This window comes from Adelges cooleyi, unplaced genomic scaffold (genome assembly GCF_023614345.1).
Source record: "Adelges cooleyi isolate 19-005CV unplaced genomic scaffold, UGA_ACOO_1.1 ACOO_flye_CR_arks_rails_tigmint_CR_PRNA_651, whole genome shotgun sequence".
In the NCBI taxonomy this organism is placed as follows: domain Eukaryota; kingdom Metazoa; phylum Arthropoda; class Insecta; order Hemiptera; family Adelgidae; genus Adelges; species Adelges cooleyi.
Genome location: NW_026096352.1, coordinates 7,937,236 through 7,963,996, shown reverse-complemented (window position 1 = coordinate 7,963,996; position 26,761 = coordinate 7,937,236). Strand labels below are relative to the sequence as shown.

At 32.6% G+C, this 26,761-nt stretch overlaps 2 protein-coding genes and 1 long non-coding RNA gene across 4 annotated transcripts; 1 reads left to right on the top strand and 2 right to left on the bottom strand.

Moving 5' to 3' along the window:
- Nucleotides 1-8,716: 8,716 nt before the first annotated feature.
- LOC126844545 (uncharacterized) lies at nt 8,717-12,187 on the bottom strand. 2 transcript variants are annotated; one of them, XR_007686593.1, is made up of 3 exons: nt 11,912-12,187; nt 10,031-10,174; nt 8,717-9,109 (listed from the first exon to the last, which is right to left on the bottom strand). It is a non-coding gene; the product is annotated as an uncharacterized LOC126844545 (long non-coding RNA). The 2 variants fall into 2 exon arrangements; XR_007686592.1 differs by lacking the exon at nt 11,912-12,187 and adding an exon at nt 10,304-10,586.
- LOC126844544 (uncharacterized) lies at nt 10,355-19,776 on the top strand. The gene is made up of 9 exons (XM_050582821.1): nt 10,355-10,827; nt 14,180-14,394; nt 16,151-16,292; nt 16,902-17,074; nt 17,590-17,772; nt 17,854-18,077; nt 18,135-18,379; nt 18,962-19,106; nt 19,179-19,776. The coding sequence occupies exons 1-9, from the start codon at nt 10,401-10,403 to the stop codon at nt 19,459-19,461; spliced, it is 2,037 nt and encodes a 678-aa protein (XP_050438778.1). The 5' UTR covers nt 10,355-10,400; the 3' UTR covers nt 19,462-19,776.
- Nucleotides 19,777-23,920: 4,144 nt separating this feature from the next.
- Nucleotides 23,921-25,946, bottom strand: LOC126844789 (MAPK/MAK/MRK overlapping kinase-like). Its single transcript, XM_050583201.1, has 2 exons — nt 24,964-25,946; nt 23,921-24,050 (listed from the first exon to the last, which is right to left on the bottom strand). Exons 1-2 carry the CDS (start codon nt 25,944-25,946, stop codon nt 23,921-23,923), a joined length of 1,113 nt encoding a protein of 370 aa, XP_050439158.1.
- Between the last annotated feature and the right edge of the window lie 815 nt (nt 25,947-26,761).

Genomic DNA, 26,761 nt, shown 5'->3' with positions numbered 1-26,761 from the left:
AAGCTATTATAATACTAATTCAGACCAATTAAAACTACGTATTACCGAATTAAAAGAATATTGTAAAAATTATGATAATCGCACCTTTGAATGGAATTCAATAAATAATGTAACTACTACTGATAAAACTCTATTACAGCGATGTGCCTTTATAGTAGATAAAATAGATTTTATTCGCGAAGAAGTTGGGCGAAAAATAGATTTAAGTCTAAAATCTGTAGGGCATACTAGAGCCAAAAATCGACGTGCTATACCGTGGTCAGTTTTGGCGAAAACAGCTAAGACCATCTTTGGGCTTTGTAGCGATACATGCTTAGAAAAATCCGAATCTCTTATAAAAAATTATCTAGACGGAGGCGAAGCAGCCTTGCCACAAAATACTAGGGTATTTAAAATATCACAGAATGTTAAACCTGGTCAAACTTTGCCACCACAAATAAAACCACCTTCCGACACCTATACCACCGGGATAATGGAATTATTCCGCTTAGGTAATGTCGCTGAAATTGAATTGTTATTATCACAATACATTTATGAATCTAATCTCATATTTGAAATACTACAATTAGCACGGTTAGGTCAACTTCATTCTAGTTTAATAAGTATTGACGAACTTCAGACGCAATTTGTTTTTATAGCAAACCAATTGGAATCAAATACTCAGCTTCCATTTGATACTAGTCTTGATCACTTAGCTGAAACAATTAAATTGTCACAAATTATTATTTATTATGCTGATGGGAAAATTGTATTTAAAATAAACTTGCCCGTACTTCTAAAAGATCGTTTACTTTTGTATCACATTCTTCCTTTGCCAATCTGTAATAACCAGACTTGTATGTATATTAAGCCAAAATTTCATTATATCGCTGTAACAAACAATCATGAACGATATTCGACATTCGAAAAAATTGATCAGTTAAACTGTAAACGAAGCTCAAATTTCTTACTATGTGACGAATTATATCCACTCCATGCTTACAGCAATTTGCAAGTTTGTGAGCTTTTACTATTAAAACAACAAAGAATTGTTCCTAGTAATTGCAAAATCCTTTATAACAGAATAACCAGTACTATTTTTTATAAATTTGCAAATAAAAATAAATGGCTTTATATTTCGCCTGGAGAGACCATTTTTATAGTCTGTGGTGATCACCCCGCAGAACGGATACAATTAGAAAATAATGGGATCCTAAGTTTAAATTCTTCTTGTAGAGCCTACAGCGATCAAGATGTATTAATTGCGGGAAAAGAAATTATTTCTGAGGGATATAATGATTTTATTGCCAATATCACCATGCCAGAACCAACATATTTGAGTTCAAGGTTTAATAACCACTTTTTAAATGCCTTTCACACACAAGCTCGTTCAATTAGTGATCTTTTAATTAACGGAAAGTCAACAAGACAACTCGAAGCAGAAGCCGATATTTTTCATGTACCATTTATACAAAGTATATATGAATACGTTTTGTTAGGTCTCAGCATAGCTAACTTAATAATAATTCTAGTAGTGTTATATATAAATGATATATTACAGTATAACCGCTTAAGGCGAGCACGAGCCAATAGGATTGGGCAAGCCGTGCGCGCGGGAGAGGAAATACCTTTATAAAAATATTAAGTAACAAAATAACAAGTAGCAAGTAGAGACATATAAATATTCAAATATATATATATAGAAAAATCATGGTGAAGGACGACTAATATACGTATGACGTTATATCTGTAGTAATATAATGAAACCTGTTTTAGCGCAAACATAAAGATCATAGTAGCCGATTTCGAGTTCCTGCCGAAAGCCAACAGTGAATATGTCACTGTGTCGGGCTGCCTGTTGTCAACGCACAAGAATAATGACCCCGTGAAGCTATCGGGATTTCCGGTAGTTGTAACCAAAACTTGTGCGCCACGACGGGCCACGGAACAGGAACTCAGATCGCTTACTCGACAGTGCAATAGATTTAAGACAACGAAACCAGCGTTTGGCTCGTTATTAAACGAGCTAAATAAGGGACTGTGTCAAAAGGGACCCTCAACGATGAATTTATCCTCCATCTCAAAGTATATCCACAAAGGTTCAAGGAAACCCATCATAGTATTTTGGAACGGTAACCATGATTACAAAATATTAAAGCAAATGGGACTGAAAAATGTCTATAAATACTTGAATATGACCGCCTGGGATAATAACAACGACGGGCGGTTCAATTTAAAGTTGCTAAACATGGAGACCGGAAAAATCTATTACGATGAGTTTCTAGGGGTGGTAAAAAAGGCAGGAAGGGATCTGAACCTAAAGGAAGCTCACGAATTAACATGTATAGAAACACACCCCCCCCACATGAATTACCACAATCCGGTTTTTGACACGGTGGCTTCCCGCTGTGTTTTAAATTATATTATTAGAAAGTTAAGGCCAATTAGATTTTACAGATTAATTAAGGATATGCCTAGTATAAGAAAAAAGAAAAACAAAAAAAAGAAAAAAAAAACATAACTAACATTACGAAATAAGTAGCATAAGTATTACTAACATTTAAATTCTAAAAATATATGTTTTAATGTTCTAGGTGAATGGAAAACTTTCCTACTTACATTAACATTAGTACATTAGACATAATGAGTACGAGCAATCCCCGTATAGTCTTTATGAAAAAAATCATAAATTGTGCTTTAAACAATTGCACTAACCATCTTGCACCCAGACACACATTGAAAACCATAATAGCTGAAGTAAATTCAGAATTAATTATAAAATTTGATGAGCAGTATTTGAAAAACTGTGAAAGGGAAATTACAAATTTAATGAGGGAACTTTATGGGTCGTTACGACCATATAACATTTCAATGGCCCTCGTTATCGCGGCCATAGAGAGGGATAACCTATTAGATACATTTTTTGAACATGAAAATGTAACAGATGTAACAAAGTATTTTATTAGCATACTAAGGATAGCCTTTGAAAACTGCACTATTTATAAAAGAAGACGAACACTTTGGGACATATTAGTAGAGGCTAATACATTCGATTTCCCCAATAGATTTCTTAAAGGTGTCGAACAACAAGTTAAAACGACATTTAGAACTCGTTTTAGTAATTTACGACCCTACAACGTTAGCATGGCATTAGTCATAGCTGTCCAAGACAAAGACTATTTAATATCACAAATTACGGGGGAACTACCTAATATGGATTATGAAGTGGACGAGATCATAGACTAGGCTATGCCTAAAAAGTTCTAAGGGGGACAGGACTTGTCTCTCTTCACACCGAACTGGTATGGCCCTGTCTTGATCAAGTCCACCCCTCCTTATTTATCTAAATAGAATTGCTCGTACCTCATTTAATGAAGACGGACGTGTTGTTCCCCATGGTTCTAGGAAAGGCAGGACTTGTCTTTTCTCACACCGAGCTCAAGGACACACCGACGTCAGGTAGATTATGATTAATAATAATTAATAAGATTATAACTCAGTCAAAATTATAGAGAGAGAAAGATGCTTTTATCATAGATTCTAAATTAACTGAAGATATTATCTAAGGTAATAAATTGTAATTGTATTTTAAAAATATTATAATGTCAATTTAAAAAAAAAATATAATGTGATATGAAAAAAAAATATATATATTGTATTGTACTTTGATGAAAAAAAATATATTGTAATTGTAATTGAAAAAAATAATAAGAAATAAAATATATTGTAATACTAACCTATATACTAACCACTAATTTTGAATGTTTTAAAAAACTAAACTATATGTAAAACTAACTATTAACCTATATATATTCACTATGTATCCAAATGTATAACCATATAATGTATAACTTTTATATTGTAATTTTAACGATATGTAATGATACACAGACATGTAATTAAGTATTGTCAAAGATGTTTTATCCATAAATGTACAAAACATCTTTTTTAGGGGAGGAAGATGTAATGGGGTACTAAGTCCAGCCATGTTTACGTCATGACCGATTTCTCCTTGAATACTAATATGTGTACACTTTGTATAAAACCAAAATGTAAACAACGTCATAAATTGTAAAATCCAAATTATAAATTGTAAAAGCCAATTTATTTATGCAAATTATATATTTTGTACAACTGAAAGATTGTAAAAACGCACAAACAAACACATAAATTGTATCTATCCGACAATGTTAGGCACTTAGCAGAAGACAACTTGGCCATTCACCAACAACCCGGATTAACGCTTGCACAACTGAGAAAAGGTCACCGAGGCGGGGATTCGAAGAACTCCTTCCACCGAACCGGATGGACATTTTGCGTAAATACCAGCCGTTTCACCACAGCACCCTCAGAAGTGTCTTGGCCGCGTATTATGACAATACCTGCAACAAGCACTTATTTTATTATCTGTGTATCAACTTAATGCGTATTTTGGAATACATGTATTACCTATTTTAATTAAAAGTATTAACTTTATTTACGAAACATCCATCTTCCTTCTTCAACCACTTGTGTGTTAAAGTATCCAAAGGCCACAGACTGCTGGAACTTTACACTACTCCACCCTTTAGTTTTAAAATTGTGTCAATTACTTCAATCACTGCAAAGTCACTAAACATCAAGGTGTTTAAATTAGCGTTGTAGTCTAATATATGTTTATTCATAGCATCTTTATAATTCATAGTTTTAATTGATAGAGCAATATTAGCACCTACCTTTGGAAAATACTCATTAAAAATATTTGCACATAATGTTGGCTCCCCAGAGATATTAACAATTTTATTGTCAAATTTAATAATATTACTTACATGTTTCTTTTTCTTATTTCTATCAAATATTTCACCAATAGTTTCCCATAGTTTTTTAGTATCCGTCACATTTTGATTAATTACATTTTTATAATATATTTTTTTTGCAAACCTTATTAATGAACATAATCTATTTCCTAATGTTTGTAATACTTAACTAATTTAGAATCAGGGGATGATTTTTTAGCTTTTAGACTTAATTTATCTCGCTTTCTAATAGATACCAATTAAAGACCAGTAGAAAATAGAAATCCAAGGTTTTAATCTTCGTTTATTAGAACAAGGAAAATAGTTTTTATGAGATAATGTTGATTCAGAAATACAATATTATGTAATAGTACTATGTAAATTATTAGCACATTTATCAACATTTAACTCATTTAAGACATTATCCTAATTAGCAAGTGCCAATTTAGGAAGTTATTTGAAACTATGGTGTAATTAGAATTACATTGATAAAAACATAATTCAGCCATGCAATTTAAATACTCTACCTTATTATTGTCATTACTGTTTTGAGAGTTATTAATATTTAAGTCTTCTATAATGATTATATTGTTCGAACTATTCTTAGATAAAATTAGTTTTATATTAAAAATAAAGTCATTAAAATTATTGCTAGGGCTTCTGTACAAAGCAATTATTTCGTATTTGACGCAATTACCAATTTTAATATGTAATCAGTTACAATTATCAATAAATATTTCAGCTTAATCGTTGACTTATATACCTACAACTATTCCACTGTTTTGGTTAAATAAATTACCGTTCGTCTTAATAACATTAAAATTGTCTATTTTAAAATTAATAACACTACTAAGAAGCCAAGTTTGGGTTAATGCTAAACAATCTATTGAGTTTACACTTTCATTTATCATTAATAAAAATTCAGAAAAATGTTTACTTATAGATCTTATATTTAAGTGAATTATGTGATAACCTAATGTATTTACGGCATGGCATTATGAAAATCGTACAAATCTTTTAAAACAAGAGAAGGTACATTTGCAAAATTATCTAAATTATTAAAAAAATTATTTTGTAAAATATAGGAAATAAATTTGTATAAATTATAATATAAAAATACTAGTATGGTTGTCATGGTACTTGAAATAGTACTGGTTATTATTTATAAGAATTCTTACAGCTTTTTCTACTTTAATGTTGACATTAACCCGGGCGAAGACGGGTACACGGGCTGCCAGTTATAAATATTATGTAGCATGCATTCAGAATGTTTTGTTCCTCAGATTTTTACTGTATTAGATATCTCGACCCCACTAAACTGGCTTTTTTTAAATTAATATTATTTTTACAAAAACACATCTTGACAAGTTGCGGATTTTACATATAGCAAAACCCGGCCCTAGCCAAAAATCAATCCGGATGTAATGTGATTCCTTTAATTTAAAGTCAGAGAAGCCTAGTTATTTCAACATGGATAAAATTAAAATGATAAGATAATGCATAGGAACAGGACATAGTTTTATCCTAAAGTAAAAATGTTATTATATGGGCATTTGGTTTATACCATGATTAAAAAAATAAAATACTGATATAATATTTTTAAACATGATAATGTGATATTTAGTTGTCCTGTGTATTTTTTATATTGTAACCATCCAATAAATTGAAAAATAAAATAGTAGTTTAAATAAATAAATTCATCGTGCCGTTAGTTTTAAGTTTTAACATAGATTTTATAGTAAACAAAATATGTATATTGCTTTCATTAAATCGACATATTATTCCTATAATATGAGATAAGCTAACACAAATTAAAATTGTATTATTGCTTCAAAAACGTTTGTAAAAAGACCTGTTAAAATGTCGATCAATTAACTTTTCTTGGGTATTTCACCTAATATGATCGCGGAATAGTTGTCTAAAGGATTACTAATTTTATTCAACAAAATACCAGTCATATACTGAAACAATAAAGCTGAGACAAACTCGACAAATAACTTGACAAATACAAAAAAATTAAAGGAAATGGAGTTATATTATTGAAAAATATATCATATTAGGGCTAACTATTAACGATAAATGTATGATAAAGAATAATTTACAAACAATTTAATCTAGTTAAAATATTTCTTAAGAGGACTTTGGAATTAAATTAACTTGTAAGTTGTGACCTTTATTTTGAATGTCCACCATATAGAGGTATTATATTTTCCCCATAACACTTGATGGGACAAAAAAAAGACTGTTACGCGGAGGTGACCGTTAATGGGAGTTTCACTGTATGTCAATATTATATTTTTCCCATATGAACTGACTATTAAGTACCTTCGTTGTTCAATTTCGAGTCGATGAACCAACTGATATTAGAAGTTCGCCGGTTAAAAAAATGATCGCGTGTCCAGTTGAAAAAAAATAAAATCATTATAAAACCAATAATATACTTTCTCATTTCCGCATCGTAACTAAAAAAATTCATCTCTCTCGCACAAACACTTTCAAAACCTATAATTTGATTCGTCGTAACCGACCACCTACAAAATACTATGATAAATCGATTTGCTCAGAAATCACCGTCTATTCAAGTATGCGGTAATGAGTATTTTTTTTTGTTGCATACTGAACGTTTAGAGTTCAATCTCTTTTCAATGAATTCAATAATCAGAGGTCAGGTTTATCAGACCGTTTAGAAACCATGATATTTTATCCGGTGACTAGAGGTCAGTTGGAATACGTTCAATAGACAAAGAAGTAAACAGTGTTTAACATTTTTCTGATTAATTTGTGTGTCAGGTACTGCTTATAGAAATGATCAGAGAGTACATAATGATGACGGTATAAATAAAATGTTTAGAGACAACTCTTATAAGAATACGAAAACGGAAGTAGGGAATTCTTTTTCAGAAGCATACAATATAATTTTAAGGAGGAGGAGCGGCCGAGTGGGTTAGGCGGCAGTGTGTTAGCGCTCACTGTCGCCGGTTCGACACTCGGTCACAGGCGCTCCGTTTGCTGGGCGAGCAATCGTCCGGTGAAAAGGAACCGCCATCCCATCCCCCTCTCCGGAAGCGAATTTGTCAAGAAACCATCTCATGATGGGAGCATTGGGCCTTGATGGCCCGTTAAGCTACATGATGATGATGATGACAATATAATTTTAGTATATCTTAGTACATAAATGTCTTCTGTATTAAAAATGCATCTAATATAATTTACATTAGAATTAGATTCGAATATCCTATCCCTCCAGCTACTGAACAAATGTAGTAGGAATCGTAAAGCAATCGGTTGTGGGCCCCAAATAAGTGCGAATTGGGCATTCATAGGTAATATGTTTTATGCCTATACCTATGTAATACCTTTACGAGAAAGGTTGGATAGTTATTATTTATTTGTAATTGAATAATATATTTTCAATAAGCCGATACATATAACTTATTGAACAATACGTTAAAAATGGCACGTTAAGTACCTATTTATTTTGCATACTATTTATAACGATCGATAACAAACAAGGGCTATTAAAAAAAAAAGTTATTATGATAAAACATTTAAGTGTAATTGATTGATGCAAATAAATCATTGTTAATGTAACAATAAGTGTTGTTAAGTGCAAAAATGATAATATAATAATATTACACAAACAAAGTATTGCGAACATTTTTTTTTTAGACACAATAACAGTACAAAAATGTTATGAAACTTCCTTGATTAATCATTGATTTAATTATTGATAATAAGTATTTGAAAAACAAGGATATCATTATAATAATTAGATATTTTCATTATCATTACTAGATTTTTATTTAATATTATACTACAGTAGGTTATCTAGTTTTTATAAAACATTTTCTACATTTTTGATTGTTATGGACCAAATGATTAAAAAGCCGGCTTGCTAAATTTAATTTTAAATAATATAACAAACACTTTAAAATTATATTTTTTACAAATTAAAGACATATTTAGACAATGAATGTTTTCGTTGGTAAATGCAAAGCAAACTGACGTAGTGAACTCCGGAAATACTACACAGCTACACAGAATGTATTTTACTAGGTTCATGGTTGTTTTAGAGAAAAAAACACTTATTATAAATTCAAATGTCATCTCTAATTTTAAAATTAATAACGTAAAAAAAAGTTATAGATATTTAAAAAAAGTAAAAAAAATTGAGATCTTAAATAAATATTAGGTTTATAAAAAAAAAGGATATCAGGACATTGTCTCCAATATCTTATCATCTTCGTTTTTGTTTTAGGTATTTTTGCTCTAAAATCATCTCAAAGCGAGTAAAACGCATTTTGTTTAGGTATGTTTTAACGCTGGAAAATTGAATGTATAACTTCCACTTAAGCCTGAAAAAATCATAGTAGATTTACAGTTAAGCATAATCAATGTAATAAATAGAGTTTTTATTGGAGTCCAGATTCAGGGTTAATTCTTTCATTTATGCCAGTTTAAATAAAGACAAATTCAAAAACTTGTATCAGCAAAGTTGTACAGAGAAAACGAAAAAAAATTCAAAGAGTGTAAAATATTACTTAAAACATTATAAAAATGTTCACGTGAGATACCTCTCAATTTATACTATAACAGAACTTATGTTAGTAGTAATTATTTAATTTATGTAACCCACATAAAGAAAAAAAATTAACTAATTACAAATTTTAAAATTCTATAATATGACACTTGTAATTTTTAACTGTAATACTGTGATCTGTACATTTTTATAAAAAAAATGTTAACCTATACCCATGTAGTTTTAATTTAAAAATTGTTGTTTGAATAAACTTTCAATAAAATCGGACTGTACAAATTGACCTATAACCATTTCACCTCAGACATACAAATAATTTCTAGTAATGAAGGTAATAGTCATTATTTACATATATTTTAATATAATGTAATATAATGTATATAATATATTTTAATATATATTTTAATTATTTATTCAATTTCCATATCGTTTAATATTTATGATTTTTTTTTCGCGAGTTCACTTATTATACCTTAACCATGCACTATAATAAAACAAGTACCTAGGCTTGTCGTTTAATGCGATTGTTGTAGTCTAATCCTTTTGGAAACCCATTCTTTTGTATTATTTTGAGAGTAGGTTCCTTTGACTCCTAAGGGATAGGGTTGATAATATATTTTTTTTATTTTTGACTGCAGATCAATAAAATTTGTTGCATCGGGAAAATGTTTAACTAATACTCTCTAGTAAATACTTAACGTGAAATTGTTTAACATAAATTAATATATTAACATACTACCTGGCCGTATGTTATATACTTATATGCTGGCATGCCGTAGTATTACTTCGAAACGATCGACGACGTCATAATCAGTTTGTTCGTCGATAACGAGATATAGGTGCCGGCGTTATAAATGTATTGTTGTTGTTGTTACATTCTGACCTGCGTTTAAGCAATCGATCACTTATTTTTATTGATATATATATACAACTATTTACTAACAAATAATAATGTTCACGTGAACATCGGTAATTAAATTAATAGCTTAATTATTTGCTTTCCTCTGCATACCGAGTTCGGAGATTTCCGATAACGCCTATATGATGACGTTTCTACAGCCGATACGCTATGCTGCATAACGCAGTGTACATGTTGGATTAGCTTGGAAATGTTGCTTTTCAATAAAACACTACTATGTTTCGCCGTTGCCCTGACATGGGTATCGATGAACACCGGAGGGACAGAGTTGACGGTGCCGGACAACGCGTTTGTGATCACCAAACAAGTCCTTGATCTCATTACCGAAACTTGGGACTTGATGGATTCGATAGACGAACAAGACGACATCGGCAAAGACAACGCGACTGTGGCTTGGCCCATCAAACATTTGGAAAGTACGGCGTTGCGCCTCTATGGCTATATCGTCGATAAAATCGATGCACCTCAGAAACTGGAAACCGACGACGTTACCGCTACGGTGTTGGACGGCGTGAAGAAGTTGCAAAACACCGCGGACGGAATATTAAATGGTATCCAAATCAGCGATCTCATGATGTCTGTCAGATCAATTGAGAACGCTTATAAGATCATGGAAGGTAAGATTTGTTTTATCTCTCAATACTTTGTCAGAATCAGGGTTTGGTGTCTTAGAGGCCGGAAGCGTCAACGGGACCGGATTATGTCACGGCAGTTGGCGCATAAAAATCATGGTTTGACCACAAATTCGTAGTCTACTGTCCTATTCACCACGTTAAGATCTAAAACTACACTCGAAAAAGTGAAATAAAGAAAAGGGTTTCACACCTTTTATGGTTTTTGTTTTTTTGTTTGTCAACGTATATTGATAATACTATGTAAATTTCTTAGGTGTTTTTTCCTTTTTTTTTCATTTTTAAGAAGGGGTGAACTTTTTAAATTGTTGTCCAATAAAGTGTTCCTTCCGCAGGGCCCTACAAATTCTGATCACCTGTAGAATTGCTTTACGAAGAAATCGGTTTAGCAGGTTTGAAGATATCGTGGATTATTAATTTTTGTTCCACTTAGTCTCTTTCATAAGTACTATTATTAAATCATAAATAGGATCAATATATCAATATATTGATATATTTAAATATGTATGCAATTAGAGTGATGTAAGCCGAAACTATTTACTAATATATATTATTAATAATATGTTTTTATACAAATTTCAATTTGTTCAGTACTATTATGAAGTGAGCTAAATGTTTAAACCGCCATAAAAATTGAACTATTATAAGAATTTGTCACTTTTCAAAAACGATCCATCTACAGCCACAAAACATACTTTTTTAAGATTGATTTGAGAAAAATTTGACGTCACGTTTCATAAATAAACAATTTAGATATAGTATCACTTGTTTCTGAACATTAACCAGAATAGTTAACAATAATCCAAAACACGTAATGATTAAACAGAAAAATTAATTTTAAACAAGAAAAAGAACTTTCTTTTTAAGCTTCATAAAAAAGTTAAACATACGAGATCTAAGGATGTGACGAAAAAAAACGACTGAAAAATCTAAAAATATCGACAAGACAGTAATTGAGATTTGATTTTATAAGAACAGTTTTAAGAAATAATTGGTTGAAATTTTTACATTAAAATGTAAATTAAAATGTTAGTTAAATTATTTACATTTTTAATTAAGTTACACTTACATATTGGCTTTGCCAACGTGTTGCGTGCTAGAGGTTCTATGTTGCTCGTTTAACTGCTATTATATTATAATATTAAAAATAACAAAACGAAAATTTACAATATTATAACTATTTTCTGATAAGTTTCTTAATAAATGCTACATAAAATATTTGATTAAATTTTAGCATGTTAAAATTTAAAGAATCGGTAAATCATTTTCTAGTTTTTTTTGGTGAGCGGACATTTATCCACTCACTTGACACTGTTCGTCGACACAAAGTCAATAAACACATTAAATGAAATGTAAGCACAAATAATAAATAATAAAATAACTGATTCAACTTATCAAAGCAAACAGTTGTAGATAAATCAAATAGCAAACGAATTATGGTCAATATGAATAAATCAAAGTTCAAACACATTACACATAATAAACATCTTGAAACATGTGCAAACATTATATTATAATGTACACAATTTTATAGATTTGTGTTTTTAGATATTTTTTAAGCTGCGATGCGTACCTGAGAAGGTATTTTTTTTACAATGATGTGTTTTTTTTTGTTGTACCTACGATATCTTCAAAGCCACTGAAGCGATTTCTTCGTGTAGCAACTCTATAGATCAGAATTCGTACCTCTAAGCTACATTATTGGACAATAATTAAAAAAATTCAATCCCTCCCCTTCAAAATGGAGGATAACACCAAAAAATGTACATATTTTTCAACTTAAAGTTACGGTGATCCATAACTTTTTAAAAATAGTCCAGTTAGTTCCAAATTTGTATAGAATATTCTTTAAACATAGTACTACCGATAAACGTTGACAACCCAAACAAATACGATAAAACCTTACCCCTAGAACGGGTGAAAACATTTTTTTTAGTTCGCCTTTGTAGGGATTGAAGTCTGATAATTAGAACGAAAGTAGATCTAGAATGGAGCTATATTATAAACAATTTTCTAAAAAATTTCAAAATTTTTTTTTTATGAAAGAAAAACGAAGAAAGAGGGAAAAATTACACTTTGACCATAATCAGTTTCTATGGGTGAGTGAATCCACTGTAGGTGAGTTGCGGCCAGAGGTGTTGATTACGATGTCGGAGATCCACTCAATATCTTATAGGGTTTAATTAGTTTTTACATTTTTATTTTTCGCGTATTATGTGATCTCTTTACTTATAAAGTTATTAGAGTATAAAATATAGGACGGGAGGAGAAGTGCGGTTGTATAATACGCACAGAAAAAAATAATACAACATTTCACTCTTCCCGTCCTTACCTTTAATCTTTCATAACAATAAAAATAATTATCCATGGCTGGTTATCGACCAGTTAACATTTTTAATTCTTTTTTTAATTTTTGCCAACCCAGTAATGTGAAAAAACTAAAAATATTGACGACAGAACATTAATTGGCTCATTAGCCAATAAAATACTAATTAAAAACTTGATCAAAAAACACATTTTTTAGATATAACTCAGCCAAGTGCTAATTATTATGTGGTCGCAACTCATACGCCTCTCTCATAAACTCGGGCCGCAATTTGTAACTTTTTTTGCGTAACAGAAAGTTATTAACAGTTTATAATCTAAAAATTTGTTTTTTTTTTTGTTGCCCAAAATATGAAAATTCTTCTAATGTTTTTTTCAAAAAGCTGAGAAGATTTTACATTAAATTAAATTGTACTTACTAATCGTACTTACAATTTATCGATTTATAATAATTTCATTAGGTTAAATAAAAATATTATGTATAAGTGAAATTTAAATATTAAATAACTAAAGGAAAAAATTATAAAATTCAAAATCCATCTTAGGTATGGATTTTTAAATTTATTTTGATCAAACCTTAAAATAATAATTATGTTTGTAAAATGTGTAATAAACTGTTATTTAACAATTTAAAAAATGTATACTGTCTGCGCTAATCAGTATTTTTTTTTTGTTAAAAAATCATAGTCGAAGAATTGTAAATTTGATATAAATTAATAATAATATTCATTAACTTCACTTTATCGGATCACGGATGAATATTTCAGTAAGCCACAGTCGTTGAAGGGCACTCGCAAATACTAAAATACGATAATTGCAAATTAATTTGAAGGGGGGTTACAGACATATTTTTGGAGGGGGCTAGACTCTCTCAATCCCTTCTATGTCTGCATATAGCTTGAAATAACAGAATACTAAATAATATACATAGTTGTGTGCCATCAAATTTAGATACGTCCGTACGTTTTTCTTCCAGTCTAAATTTATATCAATATTCAATGTGTATTTACAGAGTACATACGTGTTGGTAGACATTCCGGCCAAACTAATGCAAATCAAATGTATTCATCGTATACTTTAAAAAAATTTGCCGAACCAATGCTACATTATTCCGTTGGATCTCCGCCAAAAGAAATATTGAAAATCCACACATATATTGTTTCAAAGCAAAAATACAACAATTTGCAAAAACAAGGCCGCATATTTAACATAATTAAAGAATCAATGGTAAGTCATATCGATTTAAATTAACCGCTGGGTACACTGTACACTTCATGTACTCATAGTATAATTGAGGCGCCTAGAATACAACGGGTATAAGTGGCAGTTTATTGATTTCGAGGAAATTAAACTCAAAGTTTACATCCATATGGCGCTTTCGTTTGAGGGTTAAATCGAGTCATGTTATGATCTCATGACTTTGTTTTACTCTTTAGTAGTTTGAGAAGTGTGCACACTGCACACACAATGTGGTACTGTTATTGAAAAATCATTACAATTGTATTCAGAAGAAATTAAACAAAATCGTTAAATTTGAAAATTTCTCTTTAATACTAATAATTCGATAATGATAAGAGTTAGCGGGGACAATATACACTCTTAGACACATTTTCAAGAATATTTTTTTATATCTGGACCCATGTTTGGGGACTGAACACTAGACTGAGGGTATATTTAGCCTAGTTCACACTATTGACTATGTTAGTATTTTAGTCAAGTAGCGAGTAATTTGTAGTAAATGTTATAACTAGTTACACCGGCCACCCGTCTATTCATCCTGTCTATTTAGGAATAGGATACGGATTATTTAAAAATATAATATTTACAACTTATACAACAGTGAGTAAAAAATGCGGTGAACGTTATATATTATAACAATATATATATGAATTTGAATTTACTGACAAATGTTGTTGTGTGCATGACATTGTTGCTCCAAATTAGGGTTAATCAAAACAACTTTTGATGACACAACCGGAACCAACAAGGATAGAAAGGGCTGTAGAACCGAGAGCTGCGGGTCCAAATCCGGCGGCTGATAGAGTTTGCAAAAGAGAAAATAGGCCTCCTGTCGCTCCTCCGTAAAAATATGATTGAATGATAGCAGCCAATGACCCGGCTGCCACGTATCCGCCGCTGAAACCCATCAAAGGGATTATGATCCACCATAACGACAGGCCGAGTGAAAATGTAGCGCCCGCCGATAATACACAAGTGTCCGTCAATGACCACACGAACGTACAATTTCACATGGCGACCGCTTGGCAATATTGAATATACTGAAGTTATAAATCGATTCGTTATACGAGTCTAACGATAAAAAAGTAGTGGGAATATTCGTTCAACTGTTGCTTGAACATGAAAACATCGGCTGATGCTTAATATTACCAACTGATAGCTTTAAGCATGTATAACAATAATATAACGTTAGATTATTGTTTACTCGCAAAAATATGGAGTCAGATTTGAGGTCACATAGTTATATGTCCTATTGACATGAGTACTTAAACTAAATTACAATCACATTTATGTTACATTTTTGGAAAAATTACAATTACAGTCATATTTACACTTATTATTTATTATTGAAGAAGATCTTCTACACCATGATATTTTTAGGCGACGAGGAGGGTTATTTGGGATTGTGAGGGAAGACAGATTTTTAATAAGAGGGTTTGGATAATTTTGGAGACGATTGTGAAAGAGTTTATATCGAGAGATAGCAGTTTGTTTTACAGTAAGAAGGTGAAGGTCGTTGGGTATTGTTTCGTTTGAGATATAAGGTGGGGCGTTAAGAATTCGGCGAAGGCGAATATTAAATTATGAAGAATTTTATAATAATAATAATATATACAAATATCATAGTCCTTATGCGTATATGTAAGCCTATCTAGATTTAAAAGTTGCCGTTTACCGTTAAAGTGGGTCGTAGATACATATTTACATCTTAATTTTGACATTAATTAACATTGTTTTTTTACAGGAAAACACGATTATGCTCTGTGATCAAAAACAATCTGTTCGGCAGCTTTTGTTCAATTTATATACACCGTTACTTCTAGTTCAACTAAAAGGAACGACATTAATGCAGTTTTCGTGGTTACTATTGCATATACACAAAGAAGGTAGCTATACCTAAAGATTAAATTTTTCATCACACACATTTAATATTATCCATCAAATGATTTTTAATGGGTAGTTAACTATAAAATGAATATACAGAGTGATACTTTTAAAACGACCCACTCAATATCTCATAGGGTTTAATCAGTAGGTATTGAATTTTTTCCGTAGTGTTTTTATGCAATGTGATCACATTTTTTACAATCTTTTTCAATTGCTGAAACTTAAGTAGTAACGTAAATACTTGCTGAATCATGTTTAACGTTATTCAATTTTAAAGCATAGGATGGCCGATGGGAGGATGGATGGAGTGTAGTATTATTTTTATCTGTGTGCATTACTCACAACACTTCCCCTCCCGTCCTAACTTTTAAAGTTTAATAACGTTAAAAAACTATCCAAAACTGGTTATCGATCAGTCAAACATGTCAGTAAATTATTTTTAATTTATAAAGTTAATAAAACATATATACGTTGCCGTATAGGTATTAAATGTATATATAAAAATAATTTATTTGGGAGGGGATGAAAAAATTAGATCTCTTTGTATAATAACACTACGAACATAAAATTATTTTATAAAATTATTATTATAGTAATTTCGTTTTAAGGCAGCTTCATATTCGAAAGTCACACTCAGTTAAAGAAGTTTAAAGAAATGATGGACGAACAATTAAACGCATTAAAACTATCCATAGAAGCATCAAGTAATGATTATTGGAGATGTGACCCGTTCATACACGTTAAAGATGAAACTTATTTGGAAGTCGCTCCCATCATGCAGGTTGTTAAAAATGATAATTAATTAATTATTGAATAAAATAATGTATTTGTGTTAGAAATATTTAGCTAGGTACTTATTCAAACATCAGCAAAATAATATAGATAATTAAATGAAATTATTTTATTTTTAATTAATCCGATATCGTGTAAAGCAAACCTTGTACAAATTGTTAATAGGCACGGAACAGAGACAGATTTAGTTTTAGGCTAGTCTTAGGTGACATATTCAGACAAATGAAAAGTGACAATTAACTTTAAAATTAAGAAAACATTTCCCCCCCCCCAATATATCCATAAATAATCTATATGAAATTGTTATGAACAATTATAAACATTTTTCCTTATGCAAATATAAAGTATTCTCTTAATTTTTGAGAGAGCGACAAAACTCTGATAGCCTTGGGGCGCTAAAACTCTAAATCCGTCTTACCATAGAAACATTATTTTTGAATGCTTTTCTTGAGATCTGCAATTATTAATTATAGTTATACTTGATACTTAAACGGGTATTTCCAGGGGTTTATCGAAAACGAAATTAATATGAACAGCAAACAGAGCTGTTTGCGTACCTGCAAATATTACGATGTCGCCGAAGTCAAACAGTGTTCGCCGAAAGAGTTTTGTGCCAGACAAAACAAATGCAACGGACTCCTGTTAAATTGTGAGTTTATCGATTCCGATATGAGGATATGTCAATCGGTACGTTATAGTATACATATTATTTACACAAGGTTTACAAATCGGTAGTTTTCAGTAATTAGTTTTTTGTTTAATGTTTAGCCGCATGGTAGCAATAGACGCTACGAATATATTCAGTACAAACGCGGTACAGTATTGGGAGATAACTCAAAGGGATGTCAAGGCGTTTGGAGCAAAGTTGACAGCTGGCGAAAATTCCTAGTAGTGCCGTGTTCTTACTGTTTTTGCTTATGTCATACATCCGACGGCATGTCCGACCACTATTTCAGTCTCAGACCCTCGTTGTCCGATATATCACAAAACAAGTACAAGTTTTTATGCCGGTAAATCTTTTAAATACTGATTTTGATTTCCTCATAAAGAGTCGTCACCGGCGTGAGGTTCAGAAAGTCTAACCGGATGTTCCATTTACAAGTAGAAGAAGGCCTGCTAGGCCCTCGCGGTTATATACACGAATTATCAAGACGTTGGGTTGACCTACCTGGTCCTGGTTTCTCTTACACGAATGAATCTCTTCGAGATGGCGTCGACTACCATACTTTGTCCTGGACTTCCCGAGCAATTGATCTGGATAACGTGGTTGCTCCCAAAAATATGATCGTTACAGGTAAATCATATTACAGTTTTTATGGTATCTTATTCGCCTTCGCCTTATCCAATACATGAGTAAGCATTACCATTAAATAGAGAGGGAAAGCGCAAATCCTTCTAATTGCCTTCAGGCTCTTAAAAAATGTCAGCAACCAATCAGGTATAATCCTCAAGTGACGTTTTGAATATTTATCGAAATTCTGAGGGAGCTTTAAGAGTTATTAAAGAATAAAGTGTTTATACTTCTCTAGCGCCCACTCTTCTTCCCAAACTAACAAGTTTTTTTTATATCTGTCAATATTTCTCTGTGGACTTCATACCTTTTGCATATCCTTATCTATAGCATCCACTCACTTTTTGTTCGATGTACTTCTTAATCTCACTACTGCAATATCTCTTTTACTGTTTTGTTTCTCAATCGTTTTTTTTAAATTTGTTTGCAATTAGCACACCTTAAAAACTACTTTATACTTATTCCTTATTTTATCAAACTCATAATTCTTTCACATATCCATCTAATCTTCAAGTTATTTTAGTAACTTCCACTTTTCCAACTCGTTTGGTTAACGACCAACACTCACAATATGTCTGTTGAAAGGTGTTAAATTTAGAAGGATTGGATCACATCTAAATATCGAAGCACGCATCACGCCTTTAGATTTTGCAACTGGTGAACTAATTAAGCCTAATGAGAAGAGCTATTGGATTGGAAACGATAATACCGAGTATTCTAAAGCTCGAAGGTATATATACATACAAAGTACATACACATATGTAGGTATTTGAAAGATCTTATACTTTTTTTTATTGGCCAGGACGGAAATTGATATAAGTAATTCAGACTTGCCCATTAAAGTAACTACTCCGTCTAAACCGTACATTTCATCAAACAAGTTCCTCAAGTTTACATATTCATCAAAAGACCGTGATGTTTCTCAGACAACTCTACCTTTCATTGATGCACAGAACGTGGCACCTTACCCGGGCACTCCGTTATCGGGCGTTGGCATTTATTTCAAAGGAATAACGGGACACGGTGGTTATATAGGGCCAAATGTATTTACATACGATTTTATTCAAAGTATTGATTCTAGATGATGTAATACCTATTTTATAACTGAAGTCCGTAACATGTTTTTATGTGATATGTTTTGTACCTAAGTCTCTACACTTAATTTTGTATTACTATTATTAATTTTGATACTGTACATTTTATATTTATTTTGTTTAATGAAACCAAATATCTATTAAATGATATTTAATTATGTTTAATAGACTTTGTAACACAAAATTTAGCTATAAGTTGTTACAATATTATTTTTTATGTATATTCTATATTTTTATCATTTTTTTGTTGTGTATACACACAATGAAAAGAGATGCGACAATACATTACTAACACATAATATATTATACATTATGCATTGTTTAATGTGAACCCAACAAAAACCTAACAGTGAAAATAAGGACCAAGTTCTAGACCCCCTCCCAAAAAAGTCAGTTAGGTTAGGTTAGGTTTTTGTTGGAGATATCATTCCTTTTACTGGCTTTTGTTTGATTCACGCGGCCGTCTCAAAGATTTTGCTCTATTACAATATTTTCTTATAAAAGCGGCGCTTGCTAATTTTTATACTTAGAACGAACGAACGAATTCTCCGACCAAGATTAACACGGGTATACGGTATATAAACTGAATTAAAAAATTATATTATTACGATTATTAAAATATTCTGTATTTGATGACCGATGAATAAAATAAAATTAAATTAAATTACGAAAACAATATGTTTGATAAGTATTTACTATCAATTACAAATAATTGCTTATTTCCATATTGCAACACTGTTTTAAATAGAATGTTTGTTTCAACGGTGCAAGAATCTGCGATTATTTAATAAAAACCCGTGCTAATCTAATCAAGCAAAATTTCATGCGCGTCACTTCATGCATTTAGAACTTCACTCCCTAAAGTTGCATAATTTTGAGAAAATTGCAACTTTCAGATTTTTCCCTTTAATTTCACTATGAGTATTACCTTTGTACCAAATTTCACGTTTCTACCTACACGGGAAGTGTTTTATAATTTTGATGATGAGAGAGTGAGAGAGTGAGTCAGTACCAACAATTTAAACTTTGAAATTCTCCCCTTTCCGAAAAAGCTTACTATTAAGAGGACGCCACACCGCCCATTTTTAAGGAGTAAAGTATAGGCAATTTTTACAAAATCTTAAAGGTTAAACTGTGATGTGTAACTATGAGTTCAATAGTTAGCACTCTTTTTTAGTAGTTAAATTATTTTTCGGACTATAACAGCATTCTTGACAGCGATTAAAAACAAAATTCTGTTGAGTTGAGTTTTACGCGGATTAATTTTTCTCAGGCTTCATATATAGTTCAGGAAAGAAATTCATACATATTATTTATGACAAAATGATCTGTGTTCCATCAACCGTATTTTATCGATATACCTAATACATACAACCAACGCTCTATCATTTTTAAAAATGTCCTTTCTTAATTAATTAATTATTCATTAACTGGTTAAAATATTTTAAAAAAAGCGATGGTAGAATACAGACAATGTTGTTGTTTATATTATTTGAAAATTTGGTTTCTTAGTTTTGATTACAGCCTTTGTAAAATTAATCCGCGCAAGGCGGGTTTTTTGAATAAAATAACGTGTGTGTGGAGCTATTTGTTTTGCAGTGTCCTAAGCTACTCGAGCTTAAGCTATGTTTTAAAATTCAAAAGCTTATCTTAAGAAGGAACAGAGATATGTGGCCTGTGAGTTAGAAAAACTGGGTAAATTGGTTCATGTAAAGATAAACTAGCATTGCTGAAACTTGGCATAGCGCACTACCGTGCGCTCAAATATGTTATACAAGCGAAAATGGGTAATTTTTAAAAGTGACTTATTATTAATCCCAGAAATGTAGTTGGCTACTCCTATTAATCATCACAAATCTCTTGTTACGTAACTTTTTTCACGGCATTAGACAACCTGGTAAAGATGAATTTTTGTACTTATTAATAACACATATTCTTATACTTTTGTTAGTGTCAAATACATGGCAGCGCAAACTGTTATTTTTCCTACAGACCTAAAGTTAATAAATTACACCATATCACCACTAGAATGTATCATGGTGAGTTAATATTTGATGACTTAAAGATTTGTAAACTGACGTAATTATAATATATATTTGAGATTTGTGTTCCACTTTCATTAATATACATTGTATACTATTGTTCAACATTAAAAAAAGTGGTAAAATGTATATATGAGTCGCATAGCGCCAAAATAGCTTAAGTCCTGCAAAAATTAAACTTAATTTTATTACATTAAACATTCTAGAATAATAAAATATTTAAAAAAAATGGGCCCAAACTTAAATAAAGCTCAAGTACTCAATGACAGAATCCAATTTATTTGAAATTTTTGTATGATTTGAAAAAGTTATTAGTTGTGTCAGTTCTTTTTGTTAAGCTTACTTAACAATTTTCTCAAAACATTAATTTTTGACTTGTGGTACTTCTGAAACGTTACTTCTACGTGTGCAATATTTATATTACTTTTTCTTATCCTTAAGTACATTTATAAGTAAAACATAATACTACAATAGTAAAAAAAAAGTGAAGAATGCAATATTGAACAACAAAACTTCTTTATCCGGTAAAACGTTTTTAATCATATTCTCATAAATTTTTGTGAACGATTGCACAATAAAATAAGTTGCTTTCGCGGAATATCACATTGTCATATTAAACATATTGAATTGTGTATTTATTTAACACTTTGACCCTATGTATATACTATATCTCTATGAGTTGAGTACGTGACACTATTACAGCGATTGCACTTAAAATATTAATGCGAACACATTCATAAGTAGACAATGGTCAAGCCAGAGATGTCGCGCGTAACGGCCGTTTTGTTGTGGTGTACTATGACCGTCGCGCATTGTGTCCACGGATTGTTGGTGGCCACGTTGGACGAATCGCCAACGGCTCACTTCGGGTTAACGACCGCCGCGTTGTCCGTGTACGTAGACAAAACGTTCGGGTTCGAGCAGCGGTGTCTGCGAGTAATGGTAGACGACACTGACCCGACAGCCGTCGCCACGTCGGCCACGCTGTACCAAACCATAGCCAACGACCCCGTGCCGCGAACCGTAGAGTTAAACGTAGACGACGCCTACACACTGAACAATCGATTTGGCGGCTGGAAATCGTGTCCGGCGTCTGTAGCCATTGTCGGACAGTGGCCGAACGCCGGGAAGGCTTTGGAAGAATTCCGGAAGAACGCGGTCGAACGAATGTTACTGATAGTCGTCACGCCCAACAAAACGTTTATTCCTTACAACAAAGTAAGAGCACAACATAAAAGTGTTAGCCATAGGATTAAGTAGGGAACGTCAGGCGTCGTAGATATTACCGTATAGTACATTACCCGATTAAAACAGCACAGATATTATTATTATAAGCTGATATAATTGTACATAACTAGTACAAAGGCCAGTTATACAAGAAATTAACGTCTAATTTTTTTTCACGTAATGCGTTGAATACAACGTGATATTAATTTTTAAGCGTTGTAGTTATACGAAAGCGATACTGCAGGTTCTTCAGTTCAGAAACAAAACGCTTTCGTCATTTAAACGGTGGCCGGTCCCTGAGTTCGCCCTTATTCCGTTTGGACACCGACACTCGGTTCGACGTGGCCACCAAGGCCGTCTTGATCGATTGTTTGGCGGCAATCGTCAGCGGGGTTTTCGCTAAGTTCCCGGTTCTCAGATGTTTGTCAGGCCACCGCACGTCTCTGGCGTTTGTAACTCGAACGGCGTCCATGCGCTTCTGGATGTCACCGATCGAGTTCTTTTCGTCAACGTTCGTGGCGTCCGCCAACTCCTTACGCGTTTTCCTGTCACCGTCCGGTCCTTGCGGTTTGCTTTTCCAGTCCACCGAAACCCGACTACTTTTGGCGGCCAATTTCGTCTGGGAACGCACAGAGTATATAATATATATGTTTTGGTTTTGAGCCGGTTAATTAAGAAGATTCTAGTGAGAAATGCGTTATGTACAGTTTTGAGAAAGAAAAGTATCGGAAAATGTGAAGAATGTGCGTACAAATAATAATACAATATAAAATTATAAGTATGAAGGGGCAAAAGAGTTTTAATCGGGTATGTAGTGAAACAGTACAATTGCCAGTGAAAGTAGGTGTTTAGCAAAGTCTGAATAAGGGTCAGAGGTCAAGTACAGACGTTTTTAGTGGAAGTGGTAACTACTTGATTAACTACTTGATTAATGCCATAATAAGTACGTTTAATATTAAAACATAATACTAGAGAAGGTTTGCAAAAAACATAACTGATGCTATAAACGCTTATTAGAGCAACGTGATAGGTCAAAATATGTTTTTATTTAAATAATAATGGGTATATTTGTATTTTTTTACAATCTCTAAAAAAATGTGCAGTAAGTATAATAAAGTAAATTAATTGGAAATATAAGTTAACAGAGATTGAAATGATAGGAAATCTCACAATAGAAACACCTAGAAAAACATGATTAAATGAATATAATAAAATAGGGCTCGGCACAATTTTCTTTTAATGCGTCTGAGTGTCGAATGTGTCAGGAAGGTTAACTGATGCCAAATTTGTGATAAGTCGATTAGAGTTTGAGTTTAGTATTGAAGAGAAGCGGTTTACTAATATTTTCACGCAACCCAGCATTAGAGTTTAAATATCGTAATTCGAAGATTAGAGATGGAAAGATGATAAGAACTTGATATGATTATGATTAGTGAATAAGAGTAAGGTAATGTGAGTAAGATAATTAGTATTCAAAATAAGCATTTATGACGTTTTTTGTACACAGTTATTGGTTAAAATCTATATTTCTATACTTATTAAATAGTACTGCTGGCTCTCACTTAGAAAAACATTACCAAGCTAAGTATAAATTGGCAAAGTAAAAGTTTTCAAAAAAATCCAAAGTTGTTTATATTTCAAAGGAAAGATATTTTAGAAAGTGGTAGAGAACTTGCCACCGACAGTGGTGCTGTTTAACAGAAAATACCATTTGAATGAAACGACATTTGTATAAAACTGTAGTTATACAATAATGGTGTATTATTGGGTTTGAAAGTGAGTGTTGGACATTGAATACCATGTTTGAAAGAAAAATTAAGTTGATGACCTGAGAACGTTCCTATATAGATATGTGGAGATTAGAGTGACCAGGTTAAATATAATAGTATGAAAAACGAAAGAGACTAGATCGATATGATTTGAGAAGTATAGGTTGAAATTAGTATATTCTTAGGCGTAATAATTTTGAGGCAGAGATGTAAAGACATAGAAGTGAGTGAAGATTTTGTTTTTGACGCCATTGGTATGAGACAAGGTAAAAATGATTATTTAAAGAGAAGAATGTTTTGGTAAGTCCTTAGACATTCTCAACATATTAAATGTTCAATAAATAATAGAAATTCAGTTAAATAAAGACAGGGATGGTCATTGGATTCTAGACGACATTCGGCGTCGGAAATCACTTACCTTGACCTCTCCGTCTGTAAAACCATAGGACGACGATTTTTTCAATCTCTCTTCGAAGTCTCTGACCCTTTGCTCGTACATGGAGTGCTTCATCTCAAAAAAGTAGGACTTCCGGAGCAATCGCTCGGCCGTTGACCGTTTGGACGGGTCATAAACGATCATTTCTTTGATCAGGTCAAATCCCGGTCGGTAAGGTTGGTACAACGACTGAAGACCCACGCCAACGTTGGCCGGCTCTCCGGACATATACCGTTTGGTGAACACTTCGGACTTGTATCGCTTGAATTTCTCGAGAAGCCGGCTGTCCGGTTTGCCCAACACCCTGTCGATTTTGAACATCTGATCGTCCTCGTCTGCGCCGTCGAACAACGGTCGGCTGGTGGCCATTTCGAACAGCACACATCCGGCTGCCCAGATGTCCATTTTGATGCCATAACAGCCGCGCGTTAACAGGCACTCCGGAGACCTATACCACCTCGTGGCAACGTACTCCGTGTATCGCTTACCCTTCTCTGCTACGCACGCAGTCCCCAGATCGCCGATCTTCAGCATCCGGTCGCCGGTGCTAAGTAATATGTTTTCCGGTTTTACATCCCGATGGATGATATTGTTTTCGTGCAGGTACTTGATGCCCTCCAGCAGCTGGTACATGTACAGCTTGATCCGATAGTCGGATATCGGGCATCCTTCTGACTCTATAACGTCGTACAGCGAGCGCTTCATCAACTCGGTGATCAGTACCAAGGAGCCGGTGTCGCTCTCGTGGTACGCGCATTCCACCAGCAGCAAGTAAGGGTGCCGGTCGATCGACTTAGTCACGTTCACTTCGTGTATGGTGGCCCACGCGGCCGCGTCCATCGGCCCTTTGTATGTCTTCTTCAACACCTTAGCCGCCATTTCGCGGCCGCCATCCCGCTGTACGCAACGCCAGACGTCCGAAAACGTACCCTCGCCGATTTTTTCAATCAGCTCGTAGTCCGCCGAAAAACAACCGTTGCCGCCGCGCGTTTGCGTAATCATGACGCGTCCTGTACCGGATCCTATCGTCCTAAATGACTAGTATCACCGTTGCTGGGTCCGTATAGAACATATTATGTTTGTCCCTATGTCAATAGATTAATAAGTTAATATCAATGTTTTTGCTATACACTATAGTGTTTAAGTATGATTCAGTTTTTGAAAATCCCGAGGGATTGTAAAACAAAAAAAAAATAACAACTTATACGTTTCCGAAGTAACACGATAACACGATTAATTCAGAATTCAACATGATAGTGTTTCATGTTGTAGCCAGACGTCACTCGAAAGCATAACGCAACTGCTTCGAAACGTATAAAATCACATACCGTCTGACAGTTCTTATCTACCACATAAGGTACCATGATATGTTTTCCTCTTGCATTTGAGTATACTGATGACCATTACCACTAAAGTAGTGAAATTTTTCTTAAAATTAACTGTTTGTATTGGAGGGAGTAAAGATTTAGACCGGGTCGCATAAATAATTTAATTTATAATCGTCTGTTATTGTGGTCAAGGCACAATTCTCGTTAGTAACGAAAAACATACAGACTCCTATTATGTCTACGCAAATTATTAATTAGAAATAAAAAAACTATTATTTATTGGCGTAATTAAAGGAAGGTGTAGGTATGTTTTTTAAATTCACATCCCCATTATTGTGTACGTTTCTAACACTGAATTACATATTATAATGATGGGAGAAGACACTTTATAATGTGTTTAAGTTGTCCACTTTTTTAAGCGAAATTGCGCCCCTGTTATTGTTCTTAATTATAAACACTTCATTTATGTATAGAATTTATTAGTATATA

Bases quoted from the DNA above. Each gene is read 5' to 3' on its own strand.
- LOC126844789 (XM_050583201.1), bottom strand. From the start codon at position 25,946: ATGATTACGCAAACGCGCGGCGGCAACGGTTGTTTTTCGGCGGACTAC. The intron at 24,051-24,963 runs ATCGTCGTCCTA...TCAATACTAAAC, and splicing joins TTCGAAGAGAGATTGAAAAA to TCAAACTCTAATCGACTTAT.
- LOC126844544 (XM_050582821.1), top strand. From the start codon at position 10,401: ATGTTGCTTTTCAATAAAACACTACTATGTTTCGCCGTTGCCCTGACA. The intron at 17,773-17,853 runs GTACGTTATAGT...TTTAATGTTTAG, and splicing joins ATATGAGGATATGTCAATCG to CCGCATGGTAGCAATAGACG. The intron at 19,107-19,178 runs GTATATATACAT...TTTATTGGCCAG, and splicing joins GAGTATTCTAAAGCTCGAAG to GACGGAAATTGATATAAGTA.